At 39.3% G+C, this 19,941-nt stretch overlaps 1 protein-coding gene across 1 annotated transcript in view; it reads left to right on the top strand.

Annotated features, from left to right (window-relative positions):
• The first annotated feature begins 7,938 nt into the window (after positions 1 to 7,938).
• Positions 7,939 to 19,941, top strand: part of LOC137418391 (beta-arrestin-1-like) — a 71,769-nt gene continuing 59,766 nt past the window's right edge. Inside the window, exon 1 of the mRNA XM_078773909.1 lies at positions 7,939 to 7,983. Coding sequence (XP_078630035.1) covers positions 7,939 to 7,983 — 45 coding nt within the window. The remainder of the gene's footprint in view (positions 7,984 to 19,941) is intronic.

Raw genomic sequence — 19,941 nt, 5'->3', positions numbered from 1 at the left:
TGTTTGGGATCATTGTCCTGCTTGAAGACCCATGACCTTCGACGGAGACCCAGCTTTCTGACACTGGGTTGAACATTACACTGCAAAATGCCTTGGTAATCTCCTGATTTCATGATGCCATGCACACATTCAAGGTACCCAGTGCCAGAGGCAGCACAGCAACCCCAAAACATCAATGAACCTCCTCCATGTTTGACTGTAGGGAAGGTGTTCTTTTCTTTGAAGGCTTCATTTTGTTTTCTGTTAACATTTTTCTGTTAAAGGCTAACCCCCACTCTCGCGGGGAAAATGGCCTTTAAACGATCATTCATTCATTCATTCTTCATTTTGTTTTCTGTAAACATAGAGATGATGTGCTCTCACCAAAAAGCTCTAGTTTGGTCTCATCTGTCCACAGGACATTCTCCCAGAAGGATTTTGTCTTGTTCAGGTGTGTTTTGGCAACTCCAGTCGGGCTTTCTTATGTCTCTCTCTCAACAGTGGGGTTCTCCTGGGTCTCCTACCATAAAACCACCTTTCATTGAGTTGGTGACGGATGGTGTGAGTTGAAACTGTCGTACCTTGTATCTGAAGGTCAGCTGGAATCTGTTTTGCAGTTGATCGAGGTACTTTCTCCACCATTCGAACAATCCTATGCTGCAATCTTCAATCAAGTTTTCTCTTCCAGCCACATCCAGGTCGGTTGGCTACAGTGCCATGGGCCTTAAACTTCCTGATAACATTGCGTACGGGGGACACAGGAACATCCAGGTCTCTGGAGATGGACTTGTAGCCTTGAGATTGTCCATGCTTGGCTACTTCTGACCTCCTCAGACAATTCTCTGGTTTTCGTCCTTTTCTACATGCTCATTGCGGTACAAACAGTGACAAACAGCAGAATGACTCATTTTCTCCATTCAAACTGCTTGAATGAGTGATTTTTATATTGCGGCACCTGCAACTTACCATAGCTGACTTCAATTCTGAAGTAAAGGAGAATCACCTGCTTGAAATCTAATGATTTCTAACAACTTCTAAAAGGTGTGAATAATATTGGCTGGGCTATTTTAGGATTTGTGTGGAATAAGATAAGATTTAGTAATTTTTTTCAGATTTTTTGTTTTGTTCCACTGCAAAGCAAAGAATTATATATGTGGAAACCAAAATATTTTTAATTTTTCAACAATTTTCTGGAAGAAATGGTGCATTATTTGAAAAAAGTGCAAGGGTGCCAATAATTTTGGCCACGACTGTAGGTCCTTAGAAAAATATTGGACTGTCTTGTGGAACCCAACCGCAGCCTGAAGAGACGATCATGTGAAAGGAGACCATTGAGGGTCCCTGCTGTTTCGGCTCCTTGAGGTAATCGGATAACCACTGGCTTTGAATGCCAAATGAATGAGCAGGGGGGCCTTGAATACCAAAGGACAATACTTAGGCAGTTAAGACCGAAAAATAGGGCGTATCGTTCATTTTTTCAGGAAAGCACCAAATTTGGCACAGATGTAGTATGGACCTATACAATTGTTTTCCTGAGGGGCGCCCAAAAATTCAGAACCCCTGGTGGCCGCCATATTGAATTTCAACATGACCGCCCTTTTTTTTCCATTTTCCTTGAATCTCATAGTATTTTAGGTAAAATTTCAATTCCAAGTGATACACATTGTTTTATTGGTCTCTGATAACAATGAAATAACCACCGTTTAGAGGCCATTTTTCCCCGCAAAGCGGGGGTTGGCCTTTTCGGGGACCGTGGTAGTTGTTGTTTTTTTGGTCCCCTTTTTGAAGCAATGTTTTACGGCCGGATGCCCTTCCTGACGCCAACCCTTTTTGCCGCCTTCAACGACAAACAGGGAATTACCAGTGAACTGGTACTCAATTAGCCGACCTCGGAAGGATGACAGGCTGAGTCAACCCCCCTGGCATTAATTCGGGTTAAATGATAACATTGCTATGAAATGAAATATTGAAATGATGAAACGAAATGATGATGAAAATGATGAAATATTGAAATTGAAATGAAATATATTTCAAAATATTGAAATATTGAAATGATGAAAAAGATAACAATGGAATGGTATTAATTAATCAAAGTTACACACAGTTGCAGTTTTAACTTAAAATATTGTCGGCACTTGAAAGGTGGAGGCTCTCGCACAGACGCGTAGTACTACAAGCACTGTCCATCGCAGTCACACAGTGATGTGCAGGGCAGATTTGCCCTGGAGCATTTACAGTTGCCTTTACAGGCCGACTTACAATGGCAGCTTGTAAGCTCTGAACATGCCTCCTGTATCAGTGGTATTGTGGTCCAAATTGGTGTCCAAGAAGTCCCTGTTTTCATCCAGCCCCAATCAGCTGGTGATGGAAGTTCTGGGTAGGGCACAAGTGCCTGACTCCATACATGTCCAGCCTGAAAACATGCACGTTTTGGGTGTTGTTCGAAGGCGTCTGCTGTTGGGGGAATGTGATCAATTGTTCTTGCCTTCTTCGTGAACAAGTGTCGGCGCATGTCATTCACTGTCTTTATCTCGGTAGTCCGGTCATCGAGGATGGCAACATATCTTTCTATGCTCTGTAGTTCCATAGTAATAGCGTCCACAGATGGCCTATAAGCGAGAGCATGAAAGGTCTGCGTGATGCTGGGGTATGCCTCCCAAGCCTTCCAGGCTGTCTTTTTCCCGATTTGGGCAAAAAATGACACTGTGTCGCAGCCAGTGAAGGCATGAAATAATGGCAAAGACTCGGACTTCCTGCGGCCAAGGCCGGTGGCAATTTTATGGATGGCAAGGTAGCGGTAGCTTTTACCAGTGCCAATGGCAATCCAGAGTTCCTCCACACCGTGTGACTGGTAGGTAAAGTAGTGTGCTATTGCCAAGACCACAATATCAGAATCTACAGTTCGAATCAATACCCGTTTTCTCCCCTTTTTCACGGCGCCCCTCAGGATTTAATTTTAATTTCAAAATTTTTGAATTTTTGGGCGCCCCTCAGGAAAACAATTGTATAGGTCCATACTACATCTGTGCCAAATTTGGTGCTTTCCTGAAAAAATGAACGATGCTTCCTCTTAACTGCCTAACTACGACCACTTTGCAATCAAGGCTGGATGCCAGATCTTGTAAAAGGCTCGAGAGATAGCGCTAACCTCTTGCGTGTTGGTCAGGGCATCGGATCAACCACTGCTGTCAAAAGGAGCAGCATCCAATGTGTCCAAATCAGAAGTCATTCTGGTTTTCAAAGATTAGCCAAACTGGTTGTCAGAGGTACTTATTATACCATGCGCCAACACATAACTGTCGCATGCAATTTTTCTCGTGCATCCATAGCTTTCTGAATGCTTGGAAAGCAGAACAAGTTGTTTATCGATGCTAAGCTCACTAAAATGAATGATCGTTTTAAGGCCATTTTCCCCGCAAGAGCGGGGGTTAGCCTTGCGGGCCCCATGACAATCATGGTTTCCTGTTTGAGGCAATGTTTTTATGGCCGGATGCCCTTCCTGACACTAAAATGGAAGGGAAAAACCAGTGCTTTGTCAAATGGAGGAGCAACCTCAGAACTTCATCGAAATTTACTGGATGGTCGTTCTTCTGAGAGGAAAGTCTACAATTGGGTAGTAGTTTTTAAAGGGAAAGTATACCATATGGCCATTCTTTGTAAATGGGTGGGGCAAGGGTGTGCCATAAAGGGGGGAAATATACCATGGCTAGCATTTCATTTACCATGTACAAGGCCGTGCTGAAAAGCAATGCTTCCTGGGTTTTCTTTCTTCTCCAAAAACAGGTAAAGATATTTAAATGAAACGAAGGCTGATGCTAACATCAATCTTTATTGTCCCAAGGTGCAAATTTATTTCTCAACATATTCACCACTGTGGTCCACACATTTCTGCCAATGGTCAATCGTTTATCGATAATACATTATTGCTATGGTATTTTGGGTCAACTGGTTCAGCCTGGTTTTTCATGTGATAAATTGAGATAAAATGTTGATGGATAAAACTTGTGGAACCACATTCATCAACACATTCAACTGTCCTTGTAAGAGATTAGCTTTTGCTAAGAGGATAAGGCTGCACAAGCCGTCACTCCAAACATAGAACAGCAGCACTCAGTGGTTTAGCTTCTGCTTTACTTTTGTTTATCCCCAATCTCCAGCCTCACCTCTTTCACCATCTGAAATGCTAAAATTAGTTTTATTTGGCATTGGAATATGCAATTATACAATATATATTAGTTACATTATGTAATAGCAATACGAAATAAATAAAATAAAAATAAATAAATATATAAATAAAAATAAATAAATATATAAATAAAAATAAATAAATATATAAATAAAAATAAATCAAATTATAATAATTAATAAATATAATAAGAATAAAATTAATCTAATATAATATTATTATTAATATTATAATATTAATATTAATATAATACAATATAATAAATATGATATATAATTAATATAAATTAATATAAAATTAAATAATTATGAATATAAATAAAATTATGCAATAGCAATACAAAATAAATAGAATATAAATAAATATAAATGAATAAATATATAAATAAAAATAAATAAAATTCTAATAATTAATAAATATAATAAGAATAAAATTAATATAATATAATATTATTATTAATATTTTAATATTAATATTAATATAACATATAATTAATGAAATTAATATAAAATTAAATAATTAAGAAGATAAATAGAATTATGCAATAGCAATACAAAATAAATAGAATAGAAATAAATAAAATTATAAATAAAATTCTAATATTTAATAAATATAATAAGAATAAAATTAATATAATATAATATTATTATTAATATTATAATATTAACATTAATATAATATATAATTAATGAAATTAATAGAAAATTAAATAATTAAGAAGATAAATAGAATTATGCAATAGCAATACAAAATAAATAGAATATAAATAAATAAAATTATAATAATTAATAAACATAAGAATAAAATTAATATAATGTAATATTATTATTAATATTATAATATTAATATTAATATAATATAATTAATCTATATACAGACTTGGCATTTAATATGGAATATTTTTTTGTGGGGGTTAACTTACTTTTCAAGATGTCTTAGAACCAAAAGTTCATTGGAATTATGTTGAAATTATTCTAGATTTTGTTAGTGTGACCTTTCAAAGAAACAAAAACCACATTTGACATTTCGAAGCAAATAAATTGATCCTTCAAAAGTGATGTAAACTGATATCGAACTCAATTCATGGACAGTACTGTGTTAAACTTCTGTACGTTTTCCAGAAGTATCTCTTTATTTTGCACATTAGCCAAAAAATTTTTAAACAAAAACAAAAGTTTAATTACGACGGATTACGGACAGTAAAATTACAGTTCACTACTTCGTGTAACCCCCACGAGCATTCAGGAGAGCACGTACACGTTGAGGCGTGCTGTTCACGAGATTTGCCAAGGTTTGCACAGGAATCGCTTGCCATGCAGTGACAATAGCCTGCTGCAATTCACGCACAGAGGTAGGCTGCTGGTCCAAGTGGTCGATTTGACGCGTTAATTCTGCCCACAAGTTCTCCATCGGATTCATATCCGGGGACATGGCAGGCCACTCCATATGCTCTACACCACGGTCAGCAAGAAAGTGTTGTATCATGCGAGCACGATGAGGCCGTGCATTGTCATCTTGGAAGACAAAGTTTCCTCGAAAGGCTGCATGAGCAAATGGAAGCAATGTTTCTTCCAGAATGGCCCTGTACTTGAAATGGTTCAGGTTTCCATTCAGAACAACCAGGTCAGTTTTGCCCCCTGCATGAAAAGCAGCCCAAACGGTCACCCCACCACCTCCAGCTTGGACTCTTGGCACTATACAATCTTTGTTGTAGGCTTCATGCACTTGTCTGCGCACTCGGACGCGGCCATCTTGACGATAGACCAGAAATCTAGACTCGTCACTGAAGATCACGTGATTCCAGTGTCCTGGCTGCCATTGACGGTGCTCTCTGGCCCACTGCAATCGGCGCTGGCGGTGTTGTCTGGTCAGGCGTGGCTTTCTCAGGGGACGCCTGGCACGATAGCCTGCTTGAACCAGTCGTTGGTTGACTCGCCTTCTGGATACAGGCACATTTGTCAGTTGCTGCCACTCAGCCCTAAGCCGATTAGCTGACTTGGTACGGCCATTGCGGACTAACCGGTGCAGCTGGCGATCATCCCTCCTTGTGGTTCTGCGGGGACGTCCTGGCCTCGGTATTGGAGGAGGGATACCCCCTCTGAGCATTTTGTTTCAGGATCTTTGACACCTGACCTTGAGTGATGCCATACTGCCGAGCAATAGCACGCTGTTTCATGCCGTAATTTCGTAAAGCCACCACTCCATGACAAACAGCATTGTCGAGTTGACGGACCATCTCCAGAGGAAGCGGCAATAACTTTTGGAGACGTGCAGCAGTTGTTTTCCACTAATACAGAACGCAACAACCCTTGTATACCCGACTGTGAAGCCAATCATCAAATGCACCTGTCTGTACATTTTGCCACGCCACCTGTGATATAATCCTGTTGTTGACTTCTTGCTGCGACAGACAATCAGTGACATGGTTCTTTTTACAAATAAATCACGAAAGTGTAAAAGAAACTCACCAGATTGATATACTGAGTTAAGAAAATAAACCCAAGTCAAGAAAAAAAAAATATTCCATATTAAATGCCAAGTCTGTATATATGTAAAAGAAAGTTTTTGTTTGTTTGTCTGCGCAAGCTAATCTCTTGAACGGTGAAAGATAGGAAGAAACCTCCAACACAAAAATGTCGGGACGGGCCCCAGGAAGGTTTTAGGCTAGGTGGCGAGGCCAGTCGAGGCCCACCTCGGCCGGGCCGGGCCCATTTCGCAATTAAAAGCTGAGCTGTAGTATAGTAGTCGATCTTCTCCAGCCGCGAGTAAAAGCTGAATTTTTGTAGTAAATTCATTCAAAAAGAACTAAAAATGTCGGGACAGGCCCCGGGAAGGTTATAGGCTAGGTGGCGAGGCCGGTCGAGGCCGCATCGGCCGGGCTGGGCCCATTTCGCAAATAAAAGCTGAGCTGAATTATAGTAGTCAATCTTCTCCAGCCGCGAGTAAAATCTGAATTATAGTAGTAAATTCATTCAAAAAGAACCCGGGCAACGCCGGGTGCTTTCCGCTAGTATAATATATAATTAATATAAAATTAAATAATTAAGAATATAAATATAATTATGCAATAGTTACATTTGGATTTCTGTTCCAGCAAAGGAGAACTCGCTTTTTAAAGTTTGTCAAATGGAAGGAGATGCTTTCGCTCAACCCAAAATAATTCCAGCAAGATGTGAGAAATCATTGCATCGTAAGGGATTCTGATTCACCGGAAGTCTGTATCCCCAGGCATCATCACTCATCCAATAACAACACGTGCATAGATTCCAGCAACGCAGTAAAACATTCACCGTATTCTACAGCTTTATGAGACGAACTCCACTCCCTCCCAATGTGACCCGAATACCCTTGAGGCTCCTAAAGCTCTGGCAAGTTATCCAGGGCAATGAGCTTTGGGCATATCTGATCCAACATTGGGAACCTCGATAAGTTCAGTAATCCTATGGTGAGCCTCAGAGGCTGGTGTTCACTGGATCCAGAATAAAAGTAGGAAATGCAAATGAAAAGTGTGATAGAAAAAGATGAGTGAAGAATACAACAATTGAAGAAGGATAGTCTGGTAATGAAAAAATAAAAGTTATTTATCTACAAAAGAAGGCACAAAAATATGCTAAAAATTTACAAAATAGTAATAAAACGTACAGCAGTGAGATTCAACTAATTGCAAAATCATTGGAAGAGAAGACCAATTGTGCTGCTGGACTGAAGAAGAGTTGTACAAATCGTAGCGTGAAGGAGGAATAACAAAAGAAGAAGAGTGACCTGGGTCTACAATGTCTTCGGTTTCTGTGTTCAAGAAGCGCTCCGATGATGGATCGGTGAGTGATGGGAGAGTGGTGCCCTGGACGTGACGAGGGTTCGCCAGTAATTAGAAGCAATTTGAGGAGTTAGAATGTTGTTAGTCGAAGTAATGAAACGTCCATTGGTTGACTTCTAACAGCGAGATGTGTGATCAGAATTCTTAGTCGCTTCAAAATGAGAAATCAAAAGAATGAGAGGACAAGTGAGAAATCAGGACTATATTTCAATGTAAATAATACATTATTGCTGTGTCGTTATTACCAGCAAGTTGTTCGTGCCCGCATGAGTTTATAAATGGCGTAGGAATGGTGTTGGGAAAATGCAAATGGCGTCTTCTGTCATCGAGTTGGCAACCTGGGAGCGACAATTCACATTTATTACCATATCTGATGCAATGCAAAAGCTCTAATGGTGGCGACGTGCTCTATTTCAATCTGTTTGATATATGTAGCTTTTTGAATGGTTAGGTTCTGTAATAAAAAAAATTTGGATTGTTGTCAAAGCCAGTGACCAATTCCACATAAATAGGGGGAGGATTTCGTATGCAGCCTGTGGCTGTTCGTTGCATCATTGCTCCGAGCACAGCTGTGCTGCTGATGCAGTGCCCCCTGTTTCCAGTACCAGGGGGCCCGTTGATCTATTGGACCAAATTTTCATTGGTCTTCACCACCTTGTCGTATACCTGCATGCCTCAGAAACTTTTCGGTCCTCAGAAACTTTTGGGTCTTTTGGGTCCTCGGGGACTTTTGGGTCCTTGGGGACTTTTGGGTCATCTGGATCTTTTAGGTCTTCAGGGACTTTTGGGTTATCTGGGTCTTTTAGGTCCTTGGGAACTTTTGGGTATTTTGGGTCCTCAGGTACTTTTGGGTCTTCTGGGTCCTCCGGAAGTTTTGGTTCTTTTGAGTCCTCATTAATCTTTGGGTCTATTGGGTCCTCGGAAACTTTTGGGTCATGTGGATATTCTAGGTCCTCAGGGACTTTTGGGTCATTTGGGTCTTTTGTGTCCTCAGGAATTTTTGGGTCATTTGGGTTTTTGGGGTCCTCAGGAACTTTTGGGTCATCTGGGTGTTTTGGGTCCTCAGGAATTTTTGGCTCTTTGGGGTCTTATGGGTCCTTGGGGACGTTTAGGTCCTCTGGGTCTTTGGGGGTCTTAAAGGGTCTTCCAAAGTCGAAGGGGTCTCAACAGTCTAAAGAGTCAAAAGGTACATTTCAATAGTACGTATGTGATTAATAGACGTATGTAATTGATTAATAGGCGTATGTAATTAATGGACACAAAAAGTATGACAACTCTTGCTTTTATAGTAGAAGCTGCTGTTCATTTTGATGACTTCAGAAGAAATCCCAACAGGGATTTGAACTCACGACACCAAGATCTTAAGCCAAAGACCAGGTTTATGTATAAAATATGGTAATTGGAGTGTGTCTGTCTGTCCAAAGGCAGATTCAATGCTGCCAAAGCCAGCCCTACGGCAAGGTTACACTAGGTAGTTTGCCTTTGCCTTTCCAGCAGTGGTCAGGGTAGGAATTTTGCCAGGTGCTGATAGCTCGTCTCGTCTTTGCCAAGGTGAACGTGGGATTTTTAACATCCATGTCTAATGCTCGCGGACGAGTCTCCGGCTCAACCTTTATCCGAGGGAAAAAGGTGAACTTTTTCACTTCCTGTGAAACACCATTCTGACGGTAGATATAGTCAGGTCGGGAATTTAATCCAGGTGAGGTAGCTCAAAGGTAAGCGAACACCTGTAAACGTCAGCTTCTTGCTTCCCACGGTATTGATCAATATTCTGTTATTTCCATCCATTGTTGTACCTGTCTGCCGACGGAGATCGACATTATCCGTCGCGAATAAAAATAATTCTTCAAAAATATAAACACTCCTGTATTATCCTGTTGGACAATTAGAAACTATTGACAATTACACATCACAGTTAGTGATCCCATAGATTTGGACTTTCAATTTCGCAGAAGTTTACCTTAAACAGCAGAATTAATAAAGTGAAAAAACAACAAATTTCGCGATAACTATTGTATTATAAATTACAAAATTGTATCTGCAGTATTGTCTATGTATGTATATCATGTGTGTTTACGGAAGATGGGTTCACCGTACAGTTTATGCCGGACAAAATAAAGAAAAAGCACACACTAACTAAAACTAATTATTAATTAGGTATAGTGACGATACAATAAAACAATGACGGTACAAGGTTACACATTGTGCAACAAAAAGGTGTTTGCTGGTACCAACACCTGAGGAAGTCCACAGGTGAAAATGCAAGCACCTGATACTAGGTCTGCTCTATTACAGTCGTGGCCAGAAAATATTGGCCCCCTTGCACTTTTTTCAAATACCTCACAATTTTCTCGAAAAATAAGTTGAAATTGACAAAAAGTATTTGGTCTCCACAATTCTTTATTTCACTGTTAATATTACAGAACCTTTTTTTTTTTTTTTTTTTTTTTTTTGTATACAAGATCGAGGCTCGTGAAAGAGCGAACATTAATCACACAGAAAGACAAACAGACACATAAAACAAATAACATCGGGAGCGGTAGACAAGATGGGGAGAGAGGGGGAAGGACACAAACACAACATTTGAGAGCAGGGACCGAGAGACATGGAGACATCGAGAGATCTGTGGGAGGGAGAGGGCTTTGGGGGGGAGGCATGTGAAGGGGGGGAGGCATGTGAAGGGGGGGAGGCATGTGAAGGGGGGGGGGGGGTGGGAGAGGTATAAACATATGGACACTGCCAGGATTTCCAGGAAATAAGTTGGAATTTCAAACAAGGTGGATCTGGGGTGAATTAGTGGGGGTAGAAAAGATCAAGGTTATGGATGGGGGAAGATAAGAGATGGTGGTGAACAGCTGTTTTAAAGACCTGGAGGGAGGAGAGGGATTGAAGGGAGTGTGGGAGTTTGTTCCACAGGCGGGAGAAAAGAGGAATGAAAGAGTGAAGGTGAGCAGAGAGCCGAGATTTCGGCAGTTTAACCATCAGAGGGTTGCTGGCAGATCTTGTGCGACCTGTAGGAATATTTGGGGGACAGAGCACAGAGAGAGCTGGGGGAGCAAGGCCGGAGAGGAGTCGGTAGAAGACAGAAAGACCACCTACCTGCCTGCGGTGAGTGAGTGAAAGGCCCTCAGAGATAGCTTCATCGCGGGAGATTCCAATGATTTTGAAAGCTTTGGATTCAACAGCGTGAAGCCGAGCCAGGTGTGAGGCAGGAGCACCAGCCCATAGGGGAGAACAGTATTCCATTGAGCTGCGGATGAAAGCCTTGTATGTGGTGAGGAGCTCAGGTGTGCCGAGGAAGGACTTCGCACGACGGAGGATGCCCAGTCGGCGACTGGCTTTGGAGGCCAGCTTGGAAATGTGGTTTTCCCAAGAAAGATCATGGCAGATAGTGAGACCCAAAAGCTTGAGTGACAGAACTTCTTGGAGAGGATTGTTGAGAAAGTAGATGGGAGGGTTGTCCAGTCGATCTTTTCGGAGAGACATAGTAAGAGAGTGAGATTTGGCAGGATTGAAAGACATGTTCCACTTGTTTGACCAGTCTGTGATTTTGTCCAGGTCTTCAGAGAGTGAGGAGGCTGCAGACTGCCGATCTGAGGGAAGAGGAATGGAGCGGCAGAGAGTGGAGTCATCAGCAAAGAGATAGAGAGGATTTTCCAGAGAGTCAGAGAGATCATTGATAAAGACCAGAAAAAGCACAGGGCCCAGCACACTTCCTTGGGGAACTCCAGCCTGAACAGGAAGGGGAGATGAGAGAAATCCATTCAGGGCCACACGTTGACTACGACCAGAGAGGAAGTCCGCAAGCCATGCATGGAGATTTCCATGGATACCATAGGAGGAGAGTTTGGTGAGCAGAGCTGGGTGCCAGACCGTATCAAAGGCCCTTGATATGTCAAGGGAGACAGCTCTGATTTCCTGTTTGGCATTGAGGACCTCCATCCATTGTTGAGACAGCAGAAGCAGCATGTCCAGAGTAGAGTGACCTGGTCTGAAACCAAATTGATGATCAGAGATCAAGCCATTGGAGAAGAGGAAAGATTTCATATCCGAAGCAATGATGGATTCCATGACTTTGCTGATAATTGGGAGCAGGCTGATTGGTCTGTAGTTGCAAGGATCTGTTTTTGCACCTTTTTTGTGTAAAGCGGTAATGTTAGCTGATTTCCAGGATGCTGGCAGATGACCTTGAGCAAAAGATAGGGTGAAAAGAACAGAGAGAGGGTGAGATAGAGCGGCAGAGCAGGATTTTAGGAACAAAAAAAAAAAAAAAAAAAAAAAAAAAAAAACTGCACCAGTTCTCCCAGTTTTGAAGGTGCCTTCTCCCAACTGCTGTTTTCAGATCTCCCCACAGGTGTTCAATGGGATTTAGATCTGGACCCATTGCTGGCCACTTCAGAACAGTTCAGCGTTTTGTCTTGAACAATTCCTGGGTGCTTTTTAAAGCGTGTTTGGGGTCATTGTTCTGCTGCAAGGCCCATGTCCTTCGACGGAGACCCAGCTTTCTGACACTGGGTTGAACATTGCACTCTAAAATTCCTTGGTAATCTCCTGATTTCATGATGCCAAGAACACATTCAAGGCACCCAGTGCCAGAGGCAGCACAGCAACCCCTAAAACATCACTGAACCTCCTCCATGTTTGACTGTAGGGAAGGTGTTCTTTTCTTTGAAGGCTTCATTTTGTTTTCTGTAAACATAGAGATGATATTCTTCACCAAAAAGCTCGAATTTGGTCTCATCTGTCCACAGGGCATTCTCCCAGAAGGATTTTGTCTTGTTCAGGTGTGTTTTGGCAACTCCAGTCGGGCTTTCTTATGTCTCTTTCTCAACAGTGGGGCCCTCCTGGGTTTCCTACCATATAACACCCTTTCATCGAGTTGGCGACGGATGGTGCGAGTTGAAACTGTATTACCTTGTGTTTGAAGGTCAGCTTGAATCTGTTTAGCAGTTGATCGAGGTGCTTTCTCCACCATTCGAACAATCCTTCGCTGCAATCTTCGATCAAGTTTTCTCTTGCGGCCACATCCAGGGAGGTTGGCTATACTGCCAGGGGCCTTAAACTTCCTGATAACATTGCGTACGGTGGACACAGAAACATCAAGGTCTCTGGATATGGACTTGTAACATTGAGCTTATCCATGCTTGGCTACAATCTTGTGTCTGACCTTCCCAGACAATTCTCTGGTTTTCTTTCTTTTCTCCATGCTCATTGCGGTACACACAGTGACACAAAACAGCAGAATGACACCTTTTCTCCATTCAAACTGATTGAACAGGTGATTTTTATATTGCAGGCACCTGCAACTCACCACAGGTGAGTTCAATTCCAAAGTAAGGGAGAATCACCTGCTTGAAATCCAATTATTTCTAACAACTTCTAAAAGGTGCCAATAATATTGTCCAGGCCATTTTAGGATTTATGTGTGGAATAAGCTAAGATTTCGTATTTTTTCAACTTTTTTGTTTTGTTCCATTGCAAACTAAAGAAATACATATGTGGATACCAAAATATATTTTAATTTCAGCAATTTTCTGAAAGAAATAGTGCATTATTTGAAAAAGTGCAAGGGTGCCAATATTTTTGCCCACGACAGTACATTTGGTACAAAATCGGTGGAGGAGTTGCCATGTTTAGACAAAATTATCTTAATTAAAGTAAAACATCAGACATCATCTCATGCAATCTTCAAATGACTCTTGTTTCCCTCTCTCCCTCTCCCCCTCCTCTCTTCCCTCTCTCTCCATCCCCCTCCCTCCTCTCTCCCCTTTCTCTCACTCTCCCCCTCCCCTTCCCCTTCTCGTGTTCTGTCTCTCTCTCTCTCTCTCTCTCTCTCTCTCTCTCTCTCTCTCTCTCTCTCTCTCTCTCTCTCTCTCTCTCTCTCTCTCTCACTCTCACTCTCACTCTCTCACTCTCTCACTCTCTCACTCTCTCACTCTCTCACTCTCTCTTCCACTCTCTCTCTCTCTCTCTCACTCTCTCTAGTCCACTCTCTCTCTCTTCCTCTCTCTCTCTCTTCCACTCTCTCTCTCTCTCTTCCACTCTCTCTCTCTCTCTCTCTCTCTCTCTCTCTCTCTCTCTCTCTCTCTCTCTCTCTCTCTTCCACTCTCTCTCTCTCTCTTCCACTCTCGTCCTCTGGCTTTTTCCCAAGAATGTCCTTCATTTTCATGGCCACTATAAGTGGCCATCACAACGAGAGATAAAACAAAATGCATGGATACATCACATACATCAATTAAATTACACGAATTAAAACCAACCTATTTACTGTGGTCTGTATATGGGAATCCTGGTCCGATTCTGTAAACCATCTCTCCCATTGCTCATCATGAAATACGGTATCAATCCAATCCTGAACAAAGAAAACATACTATATTGATTACTACCAGAGTCGAAATTTTTCTATGTCCAACTTTTTTGGGTTCCCCCTACGAGCCAAGCAAAAACTATTGCACTTTGGTGGAAATTGTTTAGAAAGCCATTAACTAGACCTATTGGCCGATGTATATTCGAAGTTTCAGCTACTTTCAATATATAGCCCTGAGATATGAACACCAACACATTTTGGGTAGCGGACGGATGGACAGATCACCAACGTGATTTCGAGGGTTTTCTAAATATAACTCAAGAATGAGGAAGCATTTATTTCTGACATTTGGAACATATCACCTCGATGTATAAAGCATTTATTTCTGAAATTTGGAACATATGACCTCGATGTACAAAGCATTTATTTCTGACATTTGGAACATATCACCTCGATGTATAAAGCATTTATTTCTGACATTTGGAACATATCACCTCGATGTACAAAGCATTTACTTCTGACATTTGGAACATATCACCTCGATGTACAAAGCATTTACTTCTGACATTTGGAACATATCACCTCGATGTACAAAGCATTTATTTCTGAAATTTGGAACATATCACCTCGATGTACAAAGCATTTACTTCTGAAATTTGGAACATATTACCTCGATGTACAAAGCATTTACTTCTGACATTTGGAACATATCACCTCGATGTATAAAGCATTTATTTCTGACATTTGGAACATATCACCTCGATGTACAAAGCATTTACTTCTGACATTTGGAACATATTCCTTCGATGTACAAAGCATTTATTTCTGAAATTTGGAACATATTACCTCGATGTACAAAGCATTTATTTCTGACATTTGGAACATATCACCTCGATGTATAAAGCATTTATTTCTGACATTTGGAACATATCACCTCGATGTACAAAGCATTTACTTCTGACATTTGGAACATATTCCTTCGATGTACAAAGCATTTATTTCTGAAATTTGGAACATATTACCTCGATGTACAAAGCATTTATTTCTGACATTTGGAACATATCACCTCGATGTATAAAGCATTTATTTCTGAAATTTGGAACATATTACCTCGATGTACAAAGCATTTACTTCTGACATTTGGAACATATTCCTTCGATGTACAAAGCATTTACTTCTGACATTTGGAACATATCACCTCGATGTACAAAGCATTTATTTCTGAAATTTGGAACATATTCCTTCGATGTACAAAGCATTTACTTCTGACATTTGGAACATATCACCTCGATGTACAAAGCATTTATTTCTGACATTTGGAACATATCACCTCGATGTACAAAGCATTTATTTCTGACATTTGGAACATATTACTTCGATGTATAAAGCATTTACTTCTGAAATTTGGAACATATCACCTCGATGTATAAACCATTTACTTCTGAAATTTGGAACATATCACCTCGATGTAGAAACCATTTACTTCTGAAATTTGGAACATATCACCTCGATGTATAAACGATTTACTTCTGAAATTTGGAACATATCACCTCGATGTACAAAGCATTTATTTCTGAAATTTGGAACAATCACCTCGATGTACAAACCATTTATTTCTGACATTTGGAACATATCACCTCGATGTACAAACCATTTATTTCTGACATTTGGAACATATTACCTCGATGTACAAACTATTTCCTTCTGAAATTTGGAACATATCACCTCGATGTACAAAGCATTTACTTCTGAAATTTGGAACATATCACCTCGATGTACAAAGCATTTACTTCTGACATTTGGAACATATCACCTCGATGTACAAAGCATTTACTTCTGACATTTGGAACATATCACCTCGATGTACAAAGCATTTACTTCTGACATTTGGAACATATCACCTCGATGTACAAAGCATTTACTTCTGACATTTGGAACATATTACTTCGATGTATAAAGCATTTACTTCTGAAATTTGGAACATATCACCTCGATGTACAAAGCATTTACTTCTGACATTTGGAACATATCACCTCGATGTACAAAGCATTTACTTCTGACATTTGGAACATATCACCTCGATGTACAAAGCATTTACTTCTGACATTTGGAACATATTCCTTCGATGTACAAAGCATTTACTTCTGACATTTGGAACATATCACCTCGATGTACAAAGCATTTATTTATGACATTTGGAACATATCACCTCGATGTACAAAGCATTTATTTCTGACATTTGGAACATATTACTTCGATGTATAAAGCATTTACTTCTGAAATTTGGAACATATCACCTCGATGTATAAACCATTTACTTCTGAAATTTGGAACATATCACCTCGATGTATAAACCATTTACTTCTGAAATTTGGAACATATCACCTCGATGTATAAACCATTTACTTCTGAAATTTGGAACATATCACCTCGATGTACAAACCATTTATTTCTGACATTTGGAACATATCACCTCGATGTACAAAGCATTTACTTCTGACATTTGGAACATATCACCTCGATGTATAAAGCATTTACTTCTGAAATTTGGAACATATCACCTCGATGTATAAAGCATTTACTTCTGAAATTTGGAACATATCACCTCGATGTATAAACGATTTACTTCTGAAATTTGGAACATATCACCTCGATGTATAAAGCATTTACTTCTGAAATTTGGAACATATCACCTCGATGTACAAAGCATTTATTTCTGACATTTGGAACATATTACTTCGATGTATAAAGCATTTACTTCTGAAATTTGGAACTATCACCTCGATGTACAAAGCATTTACTTCTGACATTTGGAACATATTACTTCGATGTATAAAGCATTTACTTCTGAAATTTGGAACATATCACCTCGATGTACAAAGCATTTACTTCTGAAATTTGGAACATATCACCTCGATGTACAAAGCATTTACTTCTGAAATTTGGAACATATCACCTCGATGTACAAAGCATTTACTTCTGACATTTGGAACATATCACCTCGATGTATAAACCATTTACTTCTGAAATTTGGAACATATCACCTCGATGTACAAACCATTTACTTCTGAAATTTGGAACATATCACCTCGATGTACAAACCATTTACTTCTGAAATTTGGAACATATCACCTCGATGTATAAACCATTTACTTCTGAAATTTGGAACATATCACCTCGATGTATAAACCATTTACTTCTGAAATTTGGAACATATCACCTCGATGTACAAACCATTTACTTCTGAAATTTGGAACATATCACCTCGATGTACAAAGCATTTACTTCTGACATTTGGAACATATCACCTCGATGTACAAAGCATTTACTTCTGACATTTGGAACATATCACCTCGATGTACAAAGCATTTACTTCTGACATTTGGAACATATTACTTCGATGTATAAAGCATTTACTTCTGAAATTTGGAACATATCACCTCGATGTACAAACCATTTACTTCTGAAATTTGGAACATATCACCTCGATGTATAAACCATTTACTTCTGAAATTTGGAACATATCACCTGGATGTACAAACCATTTACTTCTGAAATTTGGAACATATTACCTCGATGTACAAAGCATTTATTTCTGAAATTTGGAACATATCACCTGGATGTACAAACCATTTACTTCTGAAATTTGGAACATATTACCTCGATGTACAAAGCATTTATTTCTGAAATTTGGAACATATCACCTCGATGTACAAACCATTTCCTTCTGAAATTTGGAACATATCACCTCGATGTACAAAGCATTTATTTCTGAAATTTGGAACATATCACCTCGATGTACAAAGCATTTATTTCTGAAATTTGGAACATATTACCTCGATGTACAAACCATTTACTTCTGAAATTTGGAACATATCACCTCGATGTACAAAGCATTTACTTCTGAAATTTCGAACATATCACCTCGATGTACAAAGCATTTATTTCTGAAATTTGGAACATATCACCTCGATGTACAAAGCATTTATTTCTGAAATTTGGAACATATTACCTCGATGTACAAAGCATTTATTTCTGAAATTTGGAACATATTACCTCGATGTACAAAGCATTTACTTCTGAAATTTCGAACATATCACCTCGATGTACAAACCATTTACTTCTGAAATTTGGAACATATCACCTCGATGTACAAAGCATTTACTTCTGAAATTTGGAACATATCACCTCGATGTACAAAGCATTTACTTCTGAAATTTCGAACATATCACCTCGATGTACAAACCATTTACTTCTGAAATTTGGAACATATCACCTCGATGTACAAAGCATTTATTTCTGAAATTTGGAACATATCACCTCGATGTACAAAGCATTTATTTCTGAAATTTGGAACATATTACCTCGATGTACAAACCATTTACTTCTGAAATTTGGAACATATCACCTCGATGTACAAAGCATTTACTTCTGAAATTTGGAACATATTACCTCGATGTACAAAGCATTTACTTCTGAAATTTGGAACATATTACCTCGATGTACAAAGCATTTATTTCTGAAATTTGGAACATATCACCTCGATGTACAAAGCATTTATTTCTGAAATTTGGAACATATCACCTCGATGTACAAAGCATTTACTTCTGAAATTTCGAACATATTACCTCGATGTACAAAGCATTTACTTCTGAAATTTGGAACATATGACCTCGATGTACAAAGCATATATTTCTGAAATTTGGAACATATTACCTCGATGTACAAAGCATTTACTTCTGAAATTTGGAACATATTACCTCGATGTACAAAGCATTTACTTCTGACATTTGGAACATATCACCTCGATGTATAAAGCATTTACTTCTGACATTTGGAACATATCACCTCGATGTACAAAGCATTTATTTCTGACATTTGGAACATATTACTTCGATGTATAAAGCATTTACTTCTGAAATTTGGAACTATCACCTCGATGTACAAAGCATTTACTTCTGACATTTGGAACATATTACTTCGATGTATAAAGCATTTACTTCTGAAATTTGGAACATATCACCTCGATGTACAAAGCATTTACTTCTGACATTTGGAACATATCACCTCGATGTACAAAGCATTTACTTCTGAAATTTGGAACATATTACCTCGATGTACAAACCATTTACTTCTGAAATTTGGAACATATCACCTCGATGTACAAAGCATTTACTTCTGAAATTTGGAACATATTACCTCGATGTACAAAGCATTTACTTCTGAAATTTGGAACATATTACCTCGATGTACAAACCATTTACTTCTGAAATTTGGAACATATCACCTCGATGTACAAAGCATTTACTTCTGAAATTTGGAACATATTACCTCGATGTACAAAGCATTTACTTCTGAAATTTGGAACATATTACCTCGATGTACAAAGCATTTATTTCTGAAATTTGGAACATATCACCTCGATGTACAAAGCATTTACTTCTGAAATTTGGAACATATTACCTCGATGTACAAAGCATTTACTTCTGAAATTTGGAACATATTGTTCCGGACACGGCTTAAGATGTTGCTTGACCGAGCGGAATGGCCGCCGTGTTCGCACAGTTTACCCGATTACCCCCAACTCACCCGATTCCACTCGAACATTGGCCAAATCGCGCTACGCTAAATCAATGATGGAAAGGACACAAC

The sequence above is a fragment of the Myxine glutinosa genome, chromosome 1, assembly GCF_964187855.1.
Source record: "Myxine glutinosa chromosome 1, kmMyxGlut1.1, whole genome shotgun sequence".
Classification (NCBI taxonomy): domain Eukaryota; kingdom Metazoa; phylum Chordata; class Myxini; order Myxiniformes; family Myxinidae; genus Myxine; species Myxine glutinosa.
The sequence above is the reverse complement of the archived record's forward strand: the minus strand, read 5'-3'. Positions and strand labels throughout refer to the sequence as shown.